Source organism: Monodelphis domestica, chromosome 1 (assembly GCF_027887165.1).
Source record: "Monodelphis domestica isolate mMonDom1 chromosome 1, mMonDom1.pri, whole genome shotgun sequence".
In the NCBI taxonomy this organism is placed as follows: Eukaryota; Metazoa; Chordata; class Mammalia; order Didelphimorphia; family Didelphidae; genus Monodelphis; species Monodelphis domestica.
The window spans coordinates 379,685,424-379,710,402 of NC_077227.1; the positions used below are offsets into that span (position 1 = coordinate 379,685,424).

The window sequence follows — 24,979 nt, forward strand, 5'->3', positions numbered from 1 at the left end:
TTAGCCTCATCTCATATTTTGGTATTCCAGTTTAGATGTTCCCAGAAAAAGAGAATTTATATTAGGTTTTTATTAACACTTCTAGAGACCAGCCTGTGAGAATTAGGACAAAGGAAAGGAACAGTGAATGAGCTGAAGCTTACTCACATAAATTCCGAGCATAATGGCCCCTTATTCTACAGGATGAGAGCTGTCTTCCTTGTTGATCTGTTCCTGTTCTCTGACCTGCTAACTCACAGTAAGAGAGAAGAGTCTGTGTTGGATTGATAAGGAAACCAACATTCTAGTGCAGTTCTACCAATTAACTGGCTATGCAATTATGGGCAGAGTATTCTCTCCTTAAGTCTCAGTTTTTGAACTTTGACATTCTGATTTTATACCACTCCTGCATGAAATGATGGACATAAAATCACTTTGTGACACTTGGTAGCTTGTAAAGTGCTTGTCAGATATAAAGTGTTACTGCTATTCTTTCCCATAGCACAACTTTGCCACCGTCCTTACTGAAAGGGAAATTGTTGTAGATTCCTAGATTTAAAGCTGAAAAGGATCTTAAGGTCTTTAAAGTCTCTTTCATTTGGTGGATGAAGAAAACTGAGAAGAAAACTGAGGCTCAGAGAGGTTAAGTGACTTGCTTAGGATTACACAGCTAATATTTATTGTTTGTTTCCTTTGTTTTGTTCTGTTTTTTAATTTAGAATATTTTTCCATGGTTACATGATTCATTATGCTCTCCCCCTTCCTTCCCCTCTCCTGGAACTAACAAGCAATTCCACTGGGTTATGCATGTATCATTGTTCAAAACCTATTTCCATGTTATTCATATTTGCAGTAGAGTGATCTTTTAACATCAAAACCCATATTGAACTATAACAAAGCTAGTATTTAAATCAGAATTTGAACCAGATCTTCCAAACTTCAAGTCCAGGGCACTATCCACTACACCAGAGGTGTCAAGTGCCCAAGTAAGGCCAGAACCAGATTAAAATGTAATTGGGAAATGTTTAACAAGATAAATAAAACACAGTTCAACATAGATAATGGTAATTTGTGGTTTTCTGTGTCAACATGTGGGCCAGCAGGGATCCCTTTCTCTTTGAGTGTGACATCAACTCAGCATAAAATTGTCTCACAAAAGAGGCTTCCTTGACTGGGAACCAAAGCTGGGCCATATCCTAAGAAAACAGTGGAATTGATGACCTTTTCCATATGGTCAGTTCCGCTCCTCCTTTTTTGATATCTAATACCTGCTTCTTTTACCTATATGTGCCTGGACCGTCTGCCAAGGGCAAGGGTCAGCAGAGTCATTTATTTGCATTTGGGATGCAGAGAACAGTGCAAAGGCTAGTTTGAAGTGGTTGGGTTTGTGAGCTACAATGATGAATTCAGAACCATTTTTTTAGCCTCTTTTCTCTTCAGGCCATCGAGATGTTTATACCTATTCATTTATTCATCAAATGTTGATTAAGCACCTTCTTTGTACAGGATACAATGCCAGGTGCTAAGGGAAATACAAAGCTTTGCTCAGATGTTTCTGCCCTAGAGGTCCTAGTCTAGTATAGGAATGAGGCAAATACAGTAATAACACATAGCATTCTGTACACAATAAGCACATTAGAGGGCTGTCATTCCAAGAATTGTAATGAAAGTAAAGGTTTATTGTTTACAGGGGATCAGGAAAAGTCAGATGGAAGCAGTGATATTTGAGTTGAGCTTTAAAAGAAGGGAAGCAATTCCATAGTGAAGCAGGAGAATATTCCAAGGATCTGTGAGAATAAAAGCAGACGTATGGGGAGACTATGAGTCCTATATCTGGAAGCCATAAGGGACCCTCTCTTAGTACCACTGTGTGCTGTCATTTAAAATCACATTATTTTCTCTCTTCTCTCTTTGTGTTGCTTATTTTGTGATGTCCTAAAAGCTCATCCCTTTCCCTTTCTTTTCCCTTTCTTTCATAGGATCTAAAATTTTCACTGTTCAAACAACTCTTTTAAGCTAAGAGAATGCCACCATTTTTTTATTGAGTTTGTTCACATTAAAATACCAGGAGGTTATCTTGGAAAGACAAAGCATTAATTTTTTTTAGTTTATCAATTTTCAAAATAATATTTTATTTTTTCTCTTAATTAATGTGCCTTCCTCACTCCCTGCCCTCCCCACCCCAAGACTGTAAGCAATCTGATAGAGATTTTACATATGTAATCATGCAAAATATTTTTCCATGTTAGTGATTTTGTGGAAGAGATCTACAAATATTTTTTAAAAGAGAAGAAAGAAAATTAAATATATTAAGTTTCAGTCTGCATTCAGACTCCATCAATTGTTTTTCTGAAGGCAGATGGCATTTTTCACCATGAATCCCTGGGATTGTCTTGGATTACTGTGTAGCTAAGAATAACTAGGTCATTCACAGTTGTTCCTCTACAGATATTGCTGTCACTGTGTACAATGCTCTTCTGGTCCTGCTCACTTCACTTTGCATCAGTTCATATAAGTCTTTCCAGCTTTTTCTGAAACTCCATCACTATTATATACAACAACTTGTCAGCCATTCACCAGTTGATGGACAACCTCTTAATTTCCAATTCTTTGCTACTGCAGAAAGAGCTGCAACAAATATTTTTTTTTACAAATAGGTTCATTCTTTCCTCTTTTAGAAAAAAAAATCTCTTTGAGGTACAGACCAAGTAATAGTATTGATGGATCAAAGTATATGCCGTTTTAGAGTCCTTTGAACATAGTTCCAAATTGCTCTCCAGAATGGTTGAATTACATTGCCACTCTACCAACAGTGTATTTTTCAGTGTCCCGATTTTCCCACATGCCTTCCAACATTTATCATTTTACTTTTCTGTCACATAAGCCAGTCTAATAGATGTGAGGTGGTACCCCAGAGTTGTTTTAACTTGCAACAATGTACTAATCCTTAAGAATCCATTAATAACAAGAACAGACCACAGAATTTCAGAGCTTGAATGGCTCTTTAGTTTAACTGGTACCTCCACCATATGTCTCACCAGTGGTCAGCCCTCTAGCCCTGACCTCCAATAAGAGGGGCAGCTTTTATTCTTGGATTTTTTTCCCCCTGCATTAAGCCTAATTTTTGCTTCTTGGCAACTTCTACCTGCTACTCTTAATTTTGTCATCTAAAGTCAGAAAAATCTAATCTCTTTTCCACGTGGCAGTCCTTCTGATATCTGAAGACACTTCTTGTGTTCCCCTTAAATCTCTTCCCCAGGCTCAACAACACAGTTCCTTCAGCTGATTCTCATTTGGCATGAACTTTAGGCCTTTCCTCATTATAGTTGTGTTCCCTCCAGCTATATCAACATCCATCCTAAAGCAACTATCAGATTTGAACTCAATACTTCTGATGTGGGCTTATGAACCATAGGACAGCAGAATCCTCATTTTAGTATCATTCCTTGAAGCTCTATTTTCTTTTCTCTTTTCTTTTTTCTTTTTTAAAAAACCTGTACCTTCCATCTTAGAATCAATACTGTATATTGGTTCTAAGCAGAAGAGTGGTAAGGGCTAGGCAATGGGGGTTAACTGCCCAGGGACACACAGCTAGGAAGTGTCTGAGACCAGATTTGAACCCAGGACTTCCCATCTCTGGGCCTGACTCTCAATCTACTGAGCCACCCAAGTTGCCCCCTTCTTTTCTCTTTTAAAACCCTTATCTTTTGTCTTAGAATTGATACTAAGTTCCAGTTCCAAGGCAGAAGAGTAGTAAGGGCTAGGCAATTGGGATTAAGTGACTTGCCCAGGGTCACTCAGCTAGAAAGTGTCTGAGGGCAGATTTGAAACCAGGTCCTCCAAGTTCAGACCTGACTCTCTATCAACTGAGCCAAATAGCTGCCCTCGAAACTCTCTTTTTTTTTTAATGCAGACCAATATCCCAGCTGGTTCCCAGGAAGTACCTTATATAAAAATTATATTTTGATGAAGGATTCAAACTATCAGATGATTTTTTTCTCTCACATTCTTAAAGGACTTCATATATAGGTAGTGATGGGGAAGATAAAAGAAAAAGGCAAAGTAGATTGATAATAGCTTATTTTTTTAATGTTAAATAATGAATTTTTTTAGAAGAAAAAAACGTAAGTCACTAAAAATTGCCACAAATATAAAACACCCTTTCCAAAAGCTAAAGAAAACAATTTAAAATAAGTTATTTGGGAGGTAGCTAGGTGGCACAGTGGATAGAGAGCCAGACCTAGAGACAGGAAGTCCTGAGTTCAAATCTAGCCTCCGATCCTTCCTGTCTGGGGAAGTCACTTAACTCCCATTGCCTAACCAGTCTTCTGCCCTGGAACCAATATATAGTATTGATTCTAAGACAGAGGCCATGAGTTTAAAAAATAAGTCATATTTCTGTAACATCTTGAGGTTTACCTAGCACCTTCCTCACAACATCCTGGTAAAGTCCAGGAAGTCCAACTAGTAGCACACCTGTTTTGACAAGTGAACAAACTGAGGTCCCAAGAAGGCTAACAGCTTGCTCCCAGTCACACTCTCAGAACTGATGTTTATCCTGTATAGCTCACTGCTTCTTTAGCTGCCCCTTAGCTTGGGTCTTTTGTTCATCAAAAGAAGAAAACCTTCCCAAGTCCTGCTAGCTTTCCAGATGTCTTGGGACAGTGAGGAAGTTGTCGAAAACAAACGGGAGCATTTTTGCACCGTGCATTTTTCCCCACAGGACTAAGCTGCTCAGTACCCACAGAAACCAAATGGTTGCTCTTTTATTCTAACCTGAGCATGCAGTTATAACAGTGACTTTCAGGTTGATGACATAATAGGCTTATTTTGTGCAAAGTACAGTTTAGGAGGTGAGAGTCCATGTATGAGTGCTTAGGCTGACCTCACTGCAGACTGACTCCCATGGTGTGGCTCCTCTGCCACAGAAGACAGACAATCAATTATCATTGGCTAAGTGGCCCCACCAGCCGGGCTTCAGAGCCAGAGTTACCAGTTGAAGCAGTTCTGACCTCACTCCCAGTAATCAGGTGCTTTTTCACCTGCTTGGTATCTCTAGAGGGCTGGGCAAATGCCTCTCGGCTCCTTTCCCAGCCCCTTTTTACTGTTCGACGTATCCATTGGACTCAGACACAGAAGAACAACTCAGTTCATTTGGGAGTCATTGACTCCCAAGATGAAGAAATGCCCCATCTTTGTCTTTTTATTTTTTAACCCTTACCATTTGTCTTAGAATCAATATTAAATATCAGTTCCAAGGCAGAAGAGCAGTAAGGGCTAGGTAGTGGGGGTTAAATGATTTACCCAGGATCACATAGCTAGGAAGTTACTGAGGTCAAATTTGAATCCAGGACCTCCCATCTCTAGGCCTAGTTCTCTATCCACCTAGCTGCCCCATTATTATTCCTTGTTAAAAGAAATGGCTCAGTAAGGAAGAAAGAAAAGGAGAGGGGAGAGGTTATATTCAAAGATGAAAATGACCTTAAAAAAAACCAGAGGATCAGAAATTTAGATCTAGTCTTTGTGATGGCAAAGAATTGGAAATTGAGGGGTTTTTCATCACTTGGGGAATGGCTGAACAAGTCCTGATATCTGGTTACAATGAAATACTATTGTGCCATAAGAAACATTGAACAGGACGAGTTCAGAAAAACTTGGAAAGACTTATATGAACTGATACAAAGTAAAAACAGGACCAGAGCAGAACCAGGAGAACAATGTATATAGTAACAGAAATATTATACAATGATCAATTGTGAAGAATTAGACCCATGTTGGTGAACCTATGGTATATGTGCCAGAGGGTGCCAGAAAGGGCTGCTCCCTTCCCCTTCTCCACTATACCTGAGGACATTTCTCCCATCACCCACCCCTCTGCCCAGCAGCTCAATGGGAGTGCTTCCTTCCCTCCCCTGTCAGGAGTAAGGGGGGCTCACATACAACATGAGGTTGCAGTTTGGGCACTCAGTCTTTAAAAGGTTCACCATCACTGTACTAGCCTATTATCAGCAAAGCAAGTCTTCAATATAACCACAAGGGACTCATGATGAAAATGCTATCCACAGCCAAAGAAGGCACTATTAGAGTTTTAGTACAGATCAAAGCATGCCATCTGCCACTATATTTCCTTCATGAGATTTCAATTGTATATGTAATATGTGTCTTCTATCATGACGTGAGCAATATGGAAATATGTTTTACATGAAAGTATAGGTGTAAGCTATATCAGACTTTTCACCACCTCAGATAGAATAGGGAGAATAGAGAGGGAGAAAACCTAAATTTTAAAATGTCAAAAAACACTTGTTAAATTTTGTTTCTAATGCAACTGAAAAAAAAAACATGAAAATATTTTTTAAAAAAGAAAAGAAAGAAAGAAGAAATTTCAGAGCAAGGAAGGAGATACTAAGCCCTACCTAGCTCTCATTTTTCAGCCTGAGGAAAGTGAATCCCACAGCTAGTGTTTGCAGATCAGAAGAACCCAACTCTTCCTGACCCTGCTATGCTGAGCTGACTCTCACCAATATATGTTTCCAAAGTAATTATCTATTAGCACCAAGGCCAACAGTGCTGAGTTCCATAGCAGCTTATTCCCAGACCCCTTCAGACTCCAGAATTCCCCACTGAGGTCTGGCCAGTTGACCAACAAGGATGTCTTAGGATCTTTACCTCCAGCAAGGGCTTGCCTCTACAGGCTTTAAGTTCTGCCACTTTGCCCAGATGGAAGAATGGGAAACAGTTAGAAAAATGAACCTAATTTTGAGCAAGGTTCCTTTCATCTTGAGCCAGTGAAAATGCCAATCTTACCTTTTGTTTTTTATCCAGTATAAAAGTTGTTGGAACTGAGGTACTGAGTTTTCTCTGCCTCATTTGTGCTTTAAGAAGGGTAGTGAAGAGCTTAAGGACTCAGCATTATGTTCATGCTACAAATGACAGACCTTAGTAGATGCTCTACGGCGGAAAGGGAGGGGGGTTCTTAGTGGACAAAGAGCCAGGCCTAGAGATGGGAGGTCCTGGGTTCAAATGTGGCCCTAGACACTTCCTAATGTGACCCTGGATGAGTCACTTAACCCCAACTCTGCTCCCTTAGAATTGATACATCTCCATTCTAAGGCAGAAGGTAAGGGTTTTTTAAAAATATATTCTGCATTTGTTGCTATGTCTTGAACAATGGACCTCCTGCTAGCTAGCACATTGGTGACAAACCTCTCTGACTTTGTTAGGCATATAAGCCACAGTGATGAATTAGGAGCCTTATTTTAGCTTCATCTCTTTCACATGAAAAATTTCAACCCATTGAGGTATTTAAACCTATTTGTTTATTAAGCACCTTCTTTATAACAGGTACCATGCCGGGACTAAGGATTGTCCTTACAGAACAGACCTCTCTTTGAAGTCTTTCCCCTTAATGGTTGCTCCTTGGATGGCAAGCTTGTCCTTGAATCTTTTCCCCAGAGTAGGACCTGCTAGAACTTACATTTCACCAGAATAGCCCTACTCAAGGTGGTCACCTTTACAGCCTAGAAGAGGATTTGAGATTGTTGATAATTTGGTTTTTGATTTTTTTTTTAATGCATCAAGGAGTTGAGGCAAATGTCTTATAGCCTCTCTGGGGTTCTGTAGAGGTCAGTATTAATAAAGTGTGGGAATCAGCTGTAAAGTGATGGACACGTTTTTTAAAAGGCTATAATGACCATAACAATGGCAGGTGTCTGACTCTGTCACCTAATAATCTTTGGATGCTTATGGGAGGTGTCAGCCTAGCTGATTCACACGCTCAGCAGCTGCTCTACCTGCTTCTCAGACCCAGAAAGTTGTCGCCCTCCATGAATGATGGAGTCATCTCTGTGTACTGGATGTTGTCCAGCTCTCCTTTTTCTGCTGCCAAAAGGAAACAGGCATCTTGAGGTTCTTGTGTCTTGTTGCCATCAAGTGGGGGTGATCTGTCCTTTAAAACACCCTGGAACCAATGTAATCATAAATAATAATGGTAACAATAATGGCAAATCGACCATTACCTAGCATTTTAAAGTTCCCGAAGTACTTTATGGAGATTATTTGTTCCTTACAACATCTCTCTGAGGCAGGTGCTACTATTTTACAGATGAGGAAACTGAGGCTGAGCATGATTAGTTGGCTTGCTCCATGTCACATACCTGAGATATTTGGGAACAATCTTGAATGTCTTGGGGATTTTTTTCTAACTCAATTCTTTAGTTTTTCTTTTTTAGATCCTTACCTTCCATCGTAAGAGTCAATACTAAGTATCTGTTTCAAGGCAGAAGAGCGCTAAAGACTAGACAATTGGAATTAAGTCATCTGCCCTTGATCACATGGCTAAGAGTGTCTGAGGCCAATTATGACCCCAGGACCTCCTATCTCCAGGCCTGGCTATCTGTTGTTAGGTTTTAGAAGATGAATTCATGGCCCCTGCATATATAATTTCTTCCAACACCTTTTTTGCTCTCTTCTCCCACATTATGGCTTTTATTATTGTCAGTGCTCACTTCAGATTGTACCACCTATTTGAGAGAAGGAATTAAAGAGGAATATGAAAGTGGGGGAGGTAAGGCATATGCAGTGTAACTGGGCAGCTAGGTGGCTTAATGGATTGAGAGCCAGGTCTAGAGATGGGAAGTCCTGGTGATCTGGCCTCAGGCACTTCCTAGATGTGTGACCCTGAGCAAGTCACTTAACCCCCATTGCCTAACCCTTATTGCTCTTCTGCTTAGAAACAATAGACAGTGTTGATTCTAAGACAGAAATTAAGCATTTTAAAAGGAAGGAAGGAAGGAAGGAAGGAAGGAAGGAAGGAAGGAAGGAAGGAAGGAAGGAAGGAAGGAAGGAAGGAAGGAAGGAAGGAAGGAAGGAAGGAAGGAAGGAAGGAAGGAAGAAAGAAAGAAAGAAAGAAAGAAAGAAAGAAAGAAAGAAAGAAAGAAAGAAAGAAAGAAAGAAAGAAAGAAAGAAAGAAAGAAAGAAAGAAAGAAAGAAAGAAAAGCAACTTTCATTCAAACTAAAAATTAGAAAGGAGCAGTATTACAGCATATGGGCCCTATTCCAGGTGCTATTCAAAAGAAACAATTGTTGTATGGAAGAAAAAGCACAGGATGTTAAGTTAGTAGATCTGAGTTTGATCCTAACTTTGCCAATTACTATGTGTCCTTGAATTATACTTCAATTTATGTACCTCCATTTCCTTATCTCTAAAATAGGAACACTAAGTCTGTATACATATCTCATGGAGTTAATTTAAGTATCAAATGAGAGAGTATTGTGTGACTCTGTAAACCACTAAATGCTATAAATCTCAGTTATTAATGACCACATCATTCCATTTTAGGTATTTCCAGATGTTTGACCTTAATTGCAATGTTTCTTCTACCACTTTTTGCTCTATAAGCTCTTTATGGAAGCCATCTGATTCCCCTAAAGTTTCTTGGCACTTTCCTTCTTGTAGTATTTCTTCTGCCAAGTGAAATGACCTGTTTCCTTTCTTTAGCATCCAACAGAGGGCAACCAGGATGGGGAGAAACCTGGGGACCATGCCATTTGAGAAATAATTAAAGGGTTTGAGAATTTTGAGCCTAGAAAAAGGAAGACATAGGAGAGACATAACAGTCTCCAGGTTTCTTAAGGGATATCAGAAGGAAGAGGGATTAGATTTGTTCTACTGGACTCCCAAAAATAGAATTTGGAGTATTATTGGTGCCTTTTGTTTGCACTATCACCTATTTCTCCCTTATATCCCTCTCCTTTTCCTTTCCCAAGAAATTGTCTTTATTAAATCCTTTCCTTCCATCTTAGAATACTGTGTATTGTTTCCAAGGCAGAAGAGTGGTGAGAGCTAAATCAATAGGGATTAAGTGGCTTACCCAGGGTCAGGCAGCTATGAAGTGTCTGAGACCAGATTTGAACCTATGGCCTGGCTCTTAATCTACTGAGCCACCTAGCTGCCCCTCTGAATTATCTCTTAAAACATTTTCCTCCCAGAGGGGGGAAAAAGAGAAGAAAAAAAATCTTCAAAATCAATCAGTATATCAAAAAAATGATTTATGTTCAATGTTTCACACATCACTGGCCTCCTCTCTCCCTCCCAACATCTGCAACAGAGCAGGGCAAGATGTCTTCCCATATCTTTTTTTTTAATTAACTTATTTAAATATTTTCAATTACACGAAGAAATAATTTTTGACAATTGTTTTCTGACATTTCACAATTCAGATTCTCTTTCTCCCTCCCTATCCCTCCCTGAGGTAGTAAATGTTCTGATGTAAATAATACAATACATATTTCCATATTATGTTGTGACAGAAGACACATATCACACATAAAATAAAAAACTCATAAAGGGAATAAAGTGGAAGATGGTGTGCTTTGATCTGCACTCAGATTACAACAACTCCTTCTTTGGCTATGGATAGCATTTTTCCTGAGTCCCTGGTAGTTAACTTCGAGACTTGCTTTGCTGATAATGGTCTAGTCCTTCATAGTTGATCATCGTTCAACATTTCTGTTACTGTATATATTGTTCTCCTGATTCTACTCACTTCACTTTGCATCGGTTCACAAAAGTTGTTTCCAGGTTTTTCTGAATTCATCCTGTTAATCATTTCTTATGGCACAGTAGGATTCAGTTGCAACCATATACTGCAGCTTGTTCAGCCATTTCCCTATTGGAAGGCACCTCCTCAGCTTTGTCACTACAAAAAGAACTGCTAAAATTATTTTTGTATAATCAAGTTCTTTCCCCTATCTCTGATCTCTTTGGGATACAGACCCAGTAGGGATATTACTGGATCAAAGATATGCTTAGTGCTCTCCAGAATGGTTGTTATCAGTTCACAGCTCCACCAACAATTTATTAATGTCCCATTTTCCCCACATCTCCTCCAATATTTATCATTTTCCTTTTTGATCACAGTATCTAATCTGATAGATATCTCAGAGCTGCTTTAATTTACATTTCTCTAATCAATGATTTGAAGCATTTTTTCATCTGACTATAGTTAGTTTTAATTTCTTCATCTGAGAACTGTCTCTTCTTATCCTTTGACTATCAGTTGGGGAATACTTTGTATTCTTATAAATTTAACTCAGTTCTCTATATATTTAAGAAATTAGGCCTTTGTTGAAGACACTTGCTATAAAACATTTTTTTCCCAATTTGTTGTTTCCCTTCAAATCTTGGTTGCGTTAGTTTTGTTTGCACAAAATATTTTTTAATTTAACATAATCGAAATTATCAATTTCACTTTTTGTTATGTTCTTTATGTCTTGTTTGGTCATAAATTCTTCCCTTATCCATAAGTATAACAGGTAAACTTTTCCATGTCCCGCTAATTTGTTTATAATATCACCCTATAGATATTATCCTATATTTCTAGATCATTTATCCATTTTGACTTTATCTTGGTGTTATAATGTGAAATGTTGGTCTTTGCCCAGTTTCTGCTATATTGTTTTCTGGTTTTCTCAGCAGTTTTTGTCAAATAGTGAGTTCTTCCTGCAATAGCTTGAATCTTTGAGTTTATTGAACACTAGATTACTATGATCATTAACTACTGTGTGTTGATTTCCTAGTCTCTTCCACTGAGCTACTATTTTTTTTCTTAGCCAGTTCCAGATTGTTTTGATGATTACCTCTTCATAGTATAGACTGAGATCTGGCATAGTGAGACCACCTTCCTTCATATTTTTTCCAATTAATTCCCTTAATATGCTTGACCTTTTGTTCTTCCATATGAATTTTATTTTTTTCTCTATTTCTAGGAAATAATTTTGGGGTAGTTTGATTGACATGGCACTGAATAAGTAAACTAATTTAGATAGAACTGTCATTTTTATTATATTGCCTTGGTCTATCCATGAGCAATTAATATTTTTCCAATTGTTTAGGCTTCCTTTTTGTGATATGATGTTTTTTCTTGATATGAGAAAAAATTTCTACCAACAGGATACAATGGCACATAGTAGATCCCTAACAATACTTGTTGCCTGACTGACTGACCAAAGGGAAAGGACTACTTTTGGGAAATGTTCTGTCTTCCTATCACTTTAGGTTTTCCCTCAGAGTCTAGGAGAGGCCACTTGTTAAGGATGATGTAGAAGACATCTTCAGGTTGAATTAGATGACCCCTGAGCTCCTTTCTAGTTCTATGTTGCCTTTGTACCATGATCTTGAGCTGTCATCATCCTAGACTCTCTCAACTAGTGTTCTATACAGACATAAAAAATAGATTTCATAGCAATTTTCTTGCAATAATAATTTAATGTCCTTTTCTGTTTGTTTGTTTCAAGGCCATTAGAAAGTAGGGTGTGTTTCCTTCTTCCCAGATTAGGTAGGGATGAAGAATCCTATTCTTATTTGTCTTTGTTTATGTAACCTGATTGCTAAGGCCAAAAAAGTCTTAAGATCTTACTGTGGACTGCATCAATGATAAGTTTCAAGCAACCAAATTACTAAGTATTCAGTTCAGTGGCTTTGAACAGGAATCTAAAATATTCAAGTCCTCTTCTAAAAGCAAATAAAATTGTTTTCCACAGATGTCATACAACTCACTTCTCAGCCTCAAATTTCAAAGCTTTCCATCCAATGCCACTCCTCCTCCATTTACCCCATACTTCTCCAACCTCATCACTCCTCTCTCTCCCCTACATGGCTGTATGAAATTGTTTGCTTTCAAACCCTTACGTAGGACATTCTAGTTCCCTCCTCCACACCTTTGCTCTAGTCATTCTCATGCCTGGAATGCCTGCTCCCCCCTACTCCTTATTCTCCACCAATACCACTTCATTAACTCTTTGAAGAAAAGGTATTCAGATTTAGTTGACTGCCTCAAAGTCAACGAGGACAAACTGTGAGCATCTCTGCTCTCCCATTCTGTTTAATCCATTCTTCAGGTCCTGTTCCTGAAACTTTAGAGTATCAGTGTTATTGGGGAATGGGAAAAGGAAGAGAGGGAGGATTTAGAGTGAGAGGAGCCATGTTTGGGCTTTGTTTCCTAATTGTGTGAGGTCCTTGAGCAAGTGGACCTCAGTTTCCTCATCTTTAAAACAGGGATGATTATACCTTCCCTGGCCACCTCATAGGATTATTGAGGAGAAAGTACACAGTGAATACTAAAGAGTTAGAGTACTGGGAGCAATTATTACTTTTAAGTCTGAAAATACTTTAAGGTGGAGTGATGGTTTGAAGGCCTGACTCCTAAATTTCTTCCTGGTGGTTGTATAATATTTTGGTTTGTTTCCTAGGTCCTGGAGAACCTAAAAATCTTATTCCTCACCATAGCGTAGTTGCTTTTGGTGACCTTTTTTTGGCATCTAGACCAGGGTTGGGTCTAGTACACATCAGTAACTATTAGTGAAAAGTAGAGCCAAAGAGGGGGTGTGGGCTAGAGAGGGCTTTAGAGACCATTTCATCCATTTCCTTCATTTTACCACTGAGTAAACAGACATGAAATGATTTGCCTAAGGACATGAAGATAGTTAAGTATCAGAGCTGGGATTCCAACCCAGCTTCCCTGATCCCCAAATTCAATGCTACAGAGTTCCCCAGACAAAGAGAGGAAAGATCAAGACAGTTTCAGAGCTCTATCTGGACACTTTAAAATTCCCACAGACCTGGGATTCCAACCCAGATCTCCTGATCCCCAAATGCAGTGCTACAGAGTTCCCCAGACAAAGAGAGGAAAGATCAAGACAGTTTCAGAGCTCTATCTGGACACTTTAAAATTCCCACAGACCTGAGATTCCAACCCAGATCTCCTGATCCCCAAATGCAGTGCTACAGAGTTCCCCAGACAAAGAGAGGAAAGATCAAGACAGTTTCAGAGCTCTATCTGGACACTTTAAAATTCCCACAGACCTGGGATTCCAACCCAGATCTCCTGATCCCCAAATGCAGTGCTACAGAGTTCCCCAGACAAAGAGAGGAAAGATCAAGACAGTTTCAGAGCTCTATCTGGACACTTTAAAATTCCCACAGACCTGGGATTCCAACCCAGATCTCCTGATCCCCAAATGCAGTGCTACAGAGTTCCCCAGACAAAGAGAGGAAAGATCAAGACAGTTTCAGAGCTCTATCTGGACACTTTAAAATTCCCACAGACCTGGGATTCCAACCCAGATCTCCTGATCCCCAAATGCAGTGCTACAGAGTTCCCCAGACAAAGAGAGGAAAGATCAAGACAGTTTCAGAGCTCTATCTGGACACTTTAAAATTCCCACAGACCTGGAATTCCAACCCAGATCTCCTGATCCCCAAATGCAGTGCTACAGAGTTCCCCAGACAAAGAGAGGAAAGATCAAGACAGTTTCAGAGCTCTATCTGGACACTTTAAAAATCCCCCAGAACAGATCAGAACCTCTGAGGGGACCTGGAAATGGCAGAGAATGTGTCTATCACAGGAACCCAGAGCAGGTCACCTGAACCCACCTGCCTGAGTCTCAGCCTTTACCCTAGTGAGAATATCCATGTACACACTAGGGATTTCTAAATCTAGTCTTTTCTCAGTTGTCCCTGACTGTGGGAAAAAAGCAGTCACGTGGGTAATCCAAAGCGATTGGTCCTTCTCAAACCATTTGTTTTTGCTTTAGGAATACTCCCTGGATGACTCTGGCAGTGGACTTATCGTTCCAATTTTGCTCGGCTTGGGCCAAGCAAATCAATTTTACGTTTACTATTTGTACGTCAAAGGATACTAGCCCCAGGATGTGTCAGATGGCAAATAGATGCCAGCCTAGAATGAGAAATTGGCCATACATCACAGAGATGAGTGCATTTACTTCATCTGGATGCCATGGAAGATATAATCAGAAGATGTTTACATAGCGGCTTGAGGTCCTTCAAGAAGAAGCAGTAGAGAAACAGGGAGGCTCTCTGTGTACATGGAAGTGTTACATAACCCAGATTCCCTTCCCCAGCCCCAGACTGAAGGAAGGCCTTTGGAGGCCAAATGCGTTTTCCATCCCTTACCTTGGCAGGGTTATGCCTTTTCTTTTGGTATCATTTAAAGGGCCGGAAGGCTGGGCTCAAAGCCCTTTCTAGAGCACCAGCTGGGTGTGTCATGGAAATGCCAAAGAACAGAGGGGAATCGGGCGCCCTGCCAGCTTACTGAGAGTCTTATGAAACTGGGCCGACGGGGATTGTGCTTGGAGCAGCCCCCTGGGGCCCAGAAAGGTGAGGTCATGTAGCCTCCCTCCTGGGGATTAATGCTGCTCCGGAGTGAGCTCATTCTCCAGGGAAGGTTGCGAGGTGTGACTTAATCTCTGTAATCTCTCCATAAGACATAAAAGGTATGTCTCCAGCCCAGGTAGGGAGCTGGAGAGCATCACAGCCTCCGAGGAGGAACGTGGGGCCCTTCCCTACATGATCATCCGATTAGTCACCAGAAAATACATGACGGTTGAGATTTCATGGGAAGGAGGCGGCTGTTGGGTGCTGAAGCCTTAGGAGGGGCATTGGGCTTAAGGAGAAAACAGTCCACGCCTCTGCTGACCTACTAATGGGTCTACCAATGGGTTGCTGACTTTGTGACGGTAGGGTCAGAAGTAGACCCAGAGTGCAGGTGGTTTTCTCACCTTTTGTTCCCTGGCTTCTGCGTTGTCTTTATGTGTCCCATTTGTTTCAGAGCCTAAAATGTGAGCTCAACATGAGAAAAGATGTTTATCTCTCCAGGTTTATCTGGATGGTTCATAGGATCAGGGTCAGCTTTTTTTCTTCCCTTTTTCTGGAACTACTAAAGTAGAGGGAGAAATGGCATTCACCTAGAAACAAGGAGGAAGAAGGAAGGCCTATGGAGAGTGAGCATTTACTCCTTTACCTCAGTGAATAGGGTCAGGGGATTAGCTCACAGAATTCAGAAACTGATAGATCTGGAAGAGACAACAAGAAGTCATTTAGTCCAGTTTTTTGGTTTTTTTTTTTTTTAAACCCTTACCTTCTGTCTTGGAATCAATACTGTATATTGGTTCCAAGGCAGAAAGAGTGGTAAGGGCTAGGCAATGGGGGTCAAGTGACTTGCCCAGGATCACACAGCTGGGAAGTGTCTGAGGTCAGATTTGAACCCAGGACCTCCCATCTCTAGGCCTGGCTCTCAATCCACTGAGCTACTCAGCTGCCCCCATTTAGTCCAGTTTTGATCATTGTCAAGACAAAATCCATTCAACTGTAAAAATTAAGTTTAAATCTCAATAATAAAAATATCATATTTTTGGAGATTTATTAATGATCATTAGAAATCAAGGAATAAAGAAGATACAAAATAAAGACCATGTGCCCATGGCTGATCAGCCAGTTCAAAAGCCCGCCTTACTACCACCAAGCTTGAACAGGAAGTAAAGAGGTGGGACCCTCCACGTCCCTGCCTAATATCCCCTTTCTATAGGAAGTACGAAATGACAGGAAGTTGGTGGGCTCCCAGGAAATGTAGTTCTTTTTTTAGGGTAACAGATTTTCAATTATACACAACTATCACATTTATTATCAGTTTCATCTGTTAGAACAACCTCATTCTGTTGACCAGGGAATTGGGGATGTTGGTTTTTTTGTTTTTTTGTTTTTAATTTTTTAAATTTTTTCTTTATTTTATTCCACTAACAACATGATTCATGTTCTCTCCCTCCTCTGTTCCCTCTTCTCTCATAGTTGACAAGCAATTCCACTGGGTTATACATGCGTTATCACTCAAAACCCATTTCCATATTATTCATTTTTATAATAAAGTAATCTTTTAAAGCCCAAACCCCTGGGGACAACTGGGTGGCTCAGTGGATAGAGAGCCAGGCCTAGAGACACGGGAGGTCCTAGGTTCAAATGTGGCCTCAGAAAACTTCCTAGATCCCCATTGCCTAGCCCTTACTGCTCTTCTGCCTTGGAACCAATACACAGCATTGATTCTAAGATGGAAGGTAAGGGTTTAAAAAACAAACAAACAAACCCTAAATCCTATATGTTTTCTTCTGTATTTCTACTTCCACAGTTCTTTCTCTGGATGTGGATCGTGTTCTTTCTCACAAGTCCCTCAGAATTATCCTGGATCATTGCATTGCTGCTAGTAGCAAAATCTATCACATTTGATCATCCCACAATGTTTCAGTTACTGCCTATAATGTTCTCCTGATTCTACTCGTTTCAGTCCACATCAGTTCGTGGATGTCTTTCCAGTTCTTATCAAAATCAACTATTTCAATCATTCTTTACAACACAATAATATTCCATCACCATCATATGCCACAATTTGTTCAGCCATTCCCCAATTGAGGAGCATCCCCTCAGTTTCCAGTTTTTTGCCACGATTCTTGTTTTTAAACACTGCTCCCTCACCCACCTACCCCAAATATTTACAAAAGCTACTTTAGTAGTTTTAAAAGTAAAGTTAACTTATTTGTCCCATCTCTGATGTGTCCTGGCTGTGTGATCTTGACCCAGTCACTTAACCTCTTAGCACCCCCCCCCAAACAATTCTCTACAACTCTTAATCCAAATTTCTCATATCAAATCTGTATCCCTGGAGGGAGTCTCCTTTTGAGAATTTCCTATGCCAATGAGATCACCAATCCAGTCCAAAACTTTCTTGATAGAAATAATTCCTCTCCCAGACAAGTGGCAATTTTAGGGAAAAAAGCTTTCCAAAGATTAGGAAGCAAGTCACAAATCAATCCTAGGATACTAGGATGTTAGTAAGTGTTTTACAAATCTAGCAAATGCTTGCTGCTTGTCTACTATAGTCAAGGTACTGTGCTAGGAGCTAAAAGGGCTAGGAAAAGAAATGGGGAGCCCTTAGAGAGCTTAGAGTCTTACAGGGAAAAGACCCATGGACACAAAATAATATAAATTAGAATGAAAAGTGTCCAGGAGATAGAAATTAAATAGCATGAACAGTCTGAGAGGGAGAGCTCTTCCAACTGGGGTGAACCTTCAGGAGACCAGGATTGCAGCAAATGAAGAGGAAGAGAGAGAGTAGTGGAGGCATAGAGGCTTTGCAAAGATGGAGATGAGCAAGATGTGTTCCAAGATTCTCTTTGACATTTTCTCTCTCCTTCACAGTGTGTCTCTCTTTCTTCTCTCTCAGAAAATGACTTGGCCTCATACTTTACTGAGGCCATTTGCCATGAGCACAGTGGATAGAGCACTGGGCTTGGAGTCAGGAAGACCTGAGTTCAAATGTGGCTTCAGACACTACTTAGCTATGTGACCATGGACAATCCAATTAACTTCTGTTTGCCTCGGTTTCCTCATCTGTAAAATGGGGATAATAATAGCATCTACTTCCCAAAGTTGTTGTTAGGATCAAATGAGATAATATTTGTAAAGCACAGTGCTTGGCACATAGTAAGCACTATATAAATACTGGTAGTACTAGTAGCTGTGATATCATTATTCTCTGCTCCTATTATTTTACTCTACTCTCTGAAGATGGCCTATTTCCTCACTAAGTTCAATCCCTCCAAATGTACTATTTTCTAAGAACTTGACAAACACGAATATTTTAATATACAAAAAAAAAAAGCACCAGAAAGAGGCCTATATGTACAACTGTGAGCTTCCATTGTTTAGTTGTTGTTTTTTTTAAAACCTTTACCTTCCATCTTAGAATCATTACTGTGTATTGGCTCCAAGTCAGAAGAGCAGTAAGAGCTAGACATTTGGGGTTTAATGACTTGCCCAGGTTCACAGGGCTAAAAAAGAGTCTGATGTCATATTTGAACCCAGGATCTCCCATCTCTAGGCCTGGCTCCCAATCCACTGAGCCACATAGGTTCCCCCTTGTGTACAGTTTTTAAAAGTGTTTACTAAACGAAATAGTACCAAAATAGCCCTTTTGATTTTAACTTTCTGCTTCCAGTGTATTTTTTGATGTTTTATTGATGATCTTTTTTCTTTTTCATCACTATCACTCCCCACCCATTTATACTCTTGATTCCATTTCCTCTAATATATTTCCCTCATAGTTGTTTTTGTGTGAATTTAATATAGATTGCCCCCCTCTTTTCTTTCTAAAAGGAAAGTTTTGGAAAATGCATTTTGGTCCCACTCACTCACTTTGATTGAGTTGGGAACTTGAAGTCTGAGGCTTAAGCATCTGTATAAGGAGAAGCCTCTGACTCCCTGGTGTCCTGAAGATGCTTGCCTCTTATCTCACATGATTCTGGCATCTGGTAGACTGGCCTCTGACCTGGACTGTGGTCAAGTCTGTCCAACCAGAGAGACCCAGAAAAAAGGATGTGATAGGGGTTATAAATTAGGGATTGAGGCATCAGAACACTCTCTTTGCTAGCAAAGGGAGACAGGAGGTGAGTGGGAAATTCAGATTAGCTAAGCAACCAGCATGCGATTATGTGCCTTTTCTCTCTCCAACCTCCTTTCCCTATCAAATAAATAATTAAAAATATAGTCTCCAGAGAATTTTAATTCTAACTCTCTCCCTCTATCTTCTCAAAGCTTCATTCTTTCCCTCTCTATTGGATCCTTCCCTCCTGCTTACAAATATGTCCTTAAAACACCCTCACTTAACTCTATTCTCACTTCAGGTTTCCTTTTCTTTTTTTTTCCAAGTTTCCATTCAGCATCATCTCTCCTCCTTTCTATAGCCAAACTCAGAAAAAGCTGCCTGGCTTTACCTCCACTTCCTCTCCTTTTTATTTCAAAGCCATTTACCATCTAGCTTCTGACCTCATCACTCAACTGAAGTACTCCCCAACATTACTGGTGATCTCTTCATTGCCAAAGCCAAAGACCTTTTATTAATCCTTACTCTTCTTGACCTCTGTGTCATTAGATACTATTGATCAGTCTCTCCTTCTAAATGTTCTTATCTTAGATGACATTTCTGCTTTTGATTCTCCTCCTACCTGTTGACTGCTCCTCAGATTCCGTTGGTTCTCTCCTGAGCTCTCTTCTCTTTTCACTGTGACCTCCTCTACTCCTAAGAGTTCAATCATTTCTATGCAGATGATTCCTAGATCCAAATATACAGCTATTTCCTTTGTTGAGCTTCAGTCCTTCATCACCAGCTACCTATTGGCTATTTGAAACCAAATGTCCTGTAGGAATCTCAAAATCAACATGTCAGAGGAGCTAGGATTGAGAAGCAGGAGGTCCTGGGTTTAAATCTGTCCTTAGATACTTCCTAACTGTGTGACTGGGCAAGTCACTAAACCCCCATTGCCTAGTCTTTCCCAATCTTCTGCCTTGGAACCAATACTTAGTATTGATTCCAAGACCAAAGTTTAGGTTTTTAAAAATCAACATATCCACAATAAAGTTCATTATCTTCTCACCATCCTCCCGACCCCCAATCCTAGCTTCTTTTTGCCCTCCAGAACAACCTAATCCAGACCCTCCAGTCCTTTTATGTAGAAGCTGCCAAATCTTGTGTTATCCTGATGGTGGCTCCACTATATTTGAATTGTTTCTTTCTGGATACTTACAATATTCCTTCTTGACCTGGGAGCAGTGGCATTTGGGAATAATATTACAGGAAGTTTTCATTTTGGAATCTCTTTCAGGAGGTAATGGGTAGATATTTTTTAATAATGGGTAAATTCTTTTCATTTTCATTTTACCCTCAGATTCTAGGATCTGAGGGCAATTTTCCTTAATAATTTCTTGAAATATGATGTTGAGGTGGGTAGCTGGGTGGCTCAATGGATTGAGAGCCAGGTCTAGAGATGGGAGGTCCTAGTTTCAATTCTGGACTCAGACACTTCCTAGCTCTGTGACCCTGGGCAAGTCATTAAACTTCATTGCCTAACCCTTCCCATTCTTCTGCCTTAGATTGATTCTTAGTATTCTTAGTATTGATTCTAAGATGGAAGGTAAATGTTTAAAAAATAAAAATTTTAAATTTTAATTTTATAAAATAAAGAAACATGGTATCTAGGCTCTTTTTCTTTTTATTATGGTTTTCATATAGTCCAAAAAATCTTTAATTATTTTTCCTTGCTCCATTTTCCAGGTCAGTTTTTTTTCCCAATGCGTTATTTCACGTTTTCTTCTATTTTTTCTTTTGATTTTGTTTCATTTTTCTTTGTCTCATGGAGTTATTAGCTTCCACTTGCCAGATTCTAATTTTTAAGGAATTATCTTCAGCAAACTCTTATACCTCCTGTTCCATTTGGCCACTACTTGTTTTTTAAATTTAAATAGATGATTTAGAATAATTTTTCATGGTTACAAAACTCATGTTCCTTCCCTTCCCCCCCTCTCCCATATATGATGCACAATTACACTGGGTTTAACATTGACCACTACTTTTAAAAGACTTGTTTCTTTTAGTGAAATTTTGTACATCTTTTTCCATGTGGCCAAATATGCTTTTTAAGAAGTTCTTCTCTTCAGCTGATTTTGTGCCCTTTTTACCTTTTGAACTAATCTGTGTTTTAAGAAGTTATTTTCTTCAGTATTATTGTCCTTCTTTTTCCAAGCTGTTGACTCTTTTTCATTATTATCTTTCATCACTTTCATTTTTTTGCAATTTTTCCTTCACCTCTATTATTTGAGTTTTAAAATCCCTTTTGACTTCTTCCAGAAATTTCTTTGGGGGCCAGAGATGAATTTAAATTTTTCTTTTCTTTGAGGCTTTAGATATGCCTATTTTGACTTTGTTATCTCTTTCTTCTATCTCTGTCTGATCCCTTTACAGTCTTTGGACTGAGAGATCTGTATGCAACTTCTCCCCTCCAGGCCTCTTGCTGGCTTGCCAGGGTGTGGCCTGTGCTAGAAAGTGTTCCACTCTCATTCCAGTGAAAAAGAGCTTTCCTGCCAACCTTTTGAGTTTTCCTGGGAAAGAAAATTGTTCTAACCCATCCTTTTGTTGATTCTGCTACTCCAGAATTTTTTCAAATCCTTACCCATCTGTCTTAGTAACTACTCTAAGACAGAAAGGCTTGGGTTAGGCCAATAAGATTAAGTGACTTTCCCAGGGTCACATAGCTAGGAAGTATCTGAGATGAGATTTGAACCCAGGTCCTCTCAACTCTGGGCCTCACTCTCTGTCCATTATACCACTTAGCTGCCCTTCAGAATTTGTTTTAAAGTTGTTTGGAGAGGTAATTGGGGAGTTCAGTTGAGTTTTCCTGCTTTTATTCTGCCGTCTTGGTCCTGCCCCTCCATCATCCACTGAGAGGCCAAAGTATCAGATGACTGAACCACAGCTATAACCATTTTATTTCCCTACACAGTAAACTCCAGTGGCTCTCTCTTGCCTCTCTCATCAAGTACAACCACCTTTGTTTGGCATTGAAGGCCCTTCACATTCAGATCCAGTCTTCCTACTCCCCCTCACACTCTTCAGTCCAGTCAACTTGGCCTTCTAGTCATTCATCATGCACAACACTTCATCTTCCATCCCTGTACCTGTACAAAGACTGATGTCAACACTCAATAATGATTCTAAGACAGAAGTTAAGTTTAAAAACTATATACTACTTTGCATGGGAAGCTGGATCAAAGGAGGGTTTCATCCTACTTCCCTCCCAGTTGAAAAATCAAAAAGAAAAAAAATGCATCCTAAATATTAATAGTCGAGCAAAACATATTTCCATACTATCCTGATCTGAAAATGTCTGTCTTTCTACACTTAAGTCTGCTATCTCTCTAGCAAAAGGTAGATGGCATGTTTTGTCTTTATTCCTCCACACTTATTATTTTCATTGATCCAAGTTCCTAAGTCCTTCAAACTTACTTTTCTTTATAATGTTTCTGTCAATATGTAAATTATTTATAATTCTGCTCATTTCATTCTTAGTCTTTCTCTAGCAGTAGAAGCAGCATAATAAGCAAGGGGCATATTAAGGGAAATACATGATTATCTTCCCTGACACCAATCCCCAAATACTATGGATAAATCACCAATTGAGCCTCTCTCCTCCATGGCCTTGATTTGTGAGTCAGTAGCCAAAGATTTTTAAATAGGGAAATACTGTAAAAATCCAGTTAAACAGTGGCCAAGGGGTAGAAGGGTAGAACAAACTATGGTGATTTGTGGGAGGACAAGAGAGGTGGTACACATCTGTTACAGTGAAGACCCTTGTGTTTGTCTCTCTCTCCCACAGAGTGAATGAACTGTATGTCGATGATCCAGATAAGGACAGTGGAGGCAAAATAGATGTCAGTCTGAACATCAGTTTGCCAAATTTACACTGTGAATGTAAGTACCATAAGTGTCTCTTTTATTCCCTTCACATTCTACCTTTGCTCTAGTTTGGGCAACTTCCCTAAGCCACAGTAAACTTCAGTTCTACCCCCAGAATTTAATGTCTCCAACTCCATGAGTCCCTGCTAAGTCATTTCCCTTAAAATAACACCTCCTCTTTAACATCTGTTAAGGAGACTACTATCGGTCAGAGCAGCTTGGTGAAAAACCAAAATCTGAATGAAGAATTCATCCTCATTATTGCTTTTGGGCCTTCAGATGGGAATTACATCACTATTTTTTTTTATAGCTCAGAGTAGGAGCAGAGTAAGGGATCCTGTGCTATTCAAATATGTTTTTTTTTCTTCTTTCAATTAGAAAAATAAATCTGGCCTTAGACCTTTAATTCAAGAGTTACAGGAACATTGCTCCTAAAAGAAGGAAAATTTTAGTCACATAGGAGACCTGGTAGCATTAGCGTAATGGAAAGATTTTTTTAGCCCCAGATCCTTTTCCACTCTTGGAGCGTACAGTAAAGCAGCCAGCCCACATCAGCATTTTTGGGTCCAGGGTTTGGATATCCTCTGATGTGTCTACCTAAATTTGAAGGCTTCCCTGGTGGTCTTGTCCTTTATCCTTACTCTTTTTCTAAGGCACATACACACACAGCCACTCCCAAATTTAGGACTGTGTATGCTATGGTGTTGAAACCAAGGAACCTTTACTTTCAGGTTATTTCTACTTGCTCTTCTTCATTGTTGCCTTGGATTGTATCAATGTGCCATGGAAACACCTGCAGTTCTCTAGTGGACTATGTTTTCCAGGCTCACCCTCAAATGTGATGGGTACTGCTTTCAACATTTCATAAGGCCATCCGGGTAGACTGTTGTCCCTCTTCCCATTTTCAGAATGAAACATTGGTACCCAACTGGAAATTGGGAATACTCCAAAGACTCTCAGTTGCTTGATGATGATGGATTTAGGACTGATGGACCAGAGCTACAAATTTGTTACTAAATCGGAAGATGCCCTTGCACAGTAGAGACTAAGAAAGGGGCTTGATGGAGCCAATTCATCACCCTCAGAGCTCTTTTCTCCCAGAGACCAGATTTCTTTGCTCCAGCTAGAGAGTAGGACTCCATCTGGTTCTCATTAACCTCGAACTTGGCAAAGGCATCCCCTCCATGGCTCCATAAAATCTTTATACCACATGCCCATTCACTGCTCATGTTGAGCCAAACTCTATGAGTTAAAGGAAGAGTCTGTATCTACTTAGATTTAAAGAGATCTGCTCTTACTTCCTCCTGTGCTTGGCCATTGTTTCTCTGGATGCTTTGTAATAAATATTCATTGGGGGTAGCCTCCATCCTTCACCCTTGCCTCTGATTGGGACTCTTTCTTTGTTCTTTTTGTTCCCCGGGTGCTTTACAGTGGTAGGACTGGACATCCAGGATGAGATGGGGAGACATGAAGTTGGACATATTGACAATTCGATGAAAATCCCTCTGAACAATGGTGAAGGCTGCCGGTTTGAGGGCCAGTTCAGCATCAACAAGGTGACTGGAGATCTTAAGTCTCTCCCTGCCATCTCCTTCCTATTCCCTGGCCTTCTTCCTTGTAAATCTGAAATACTGCATGGTAACTTGAATCCTGAATTAGAGGCTCTAGAGGGCTAGATATATTCATGACAATCTTGCTGCTCCAAATAACTAGGCCACAGGTTTTAGGTAATTCCAGTTTTGGAGACATATCAGGCTGACATGGTCTGATCTTGTGGTTAATAACATAATTATTCTTCAAACCAGTTAAAAAGTATAGTTCTAGGATATGTCTTTAAGTAGGAAAAAAACTGGATACCTGAACAA

At 39.7% G+C, this 24,979-nt stretch overlaps 1 protein-coding gene across 1 annotated transcript in view; it reads left to right on the forward strand.

Moving 5' to 3' along the window:
* ERGIC1 (endoplasmic reticulum-golgi intermediate compartment 1) overlaps positions 1-24,979 on the forward strand; it is a 168,600-nt gene that overhangs the window by 92,350 nt on the left and 51,271 nt on the right. The window contains exons 4-5 of the mRNA XM_056811581.1: positions 23,035-23,129; positions 24,546-24,670. Of these exons, the coding sequence (XP_056667559.1) occupies positions 23,035-23,129; positions 24,546-24,670 (220 nt within the window). The remainder of the gene's footprint in view (positions 1-23,034; positions 23,130-24,545; positions 24,671-24,979) is intronic.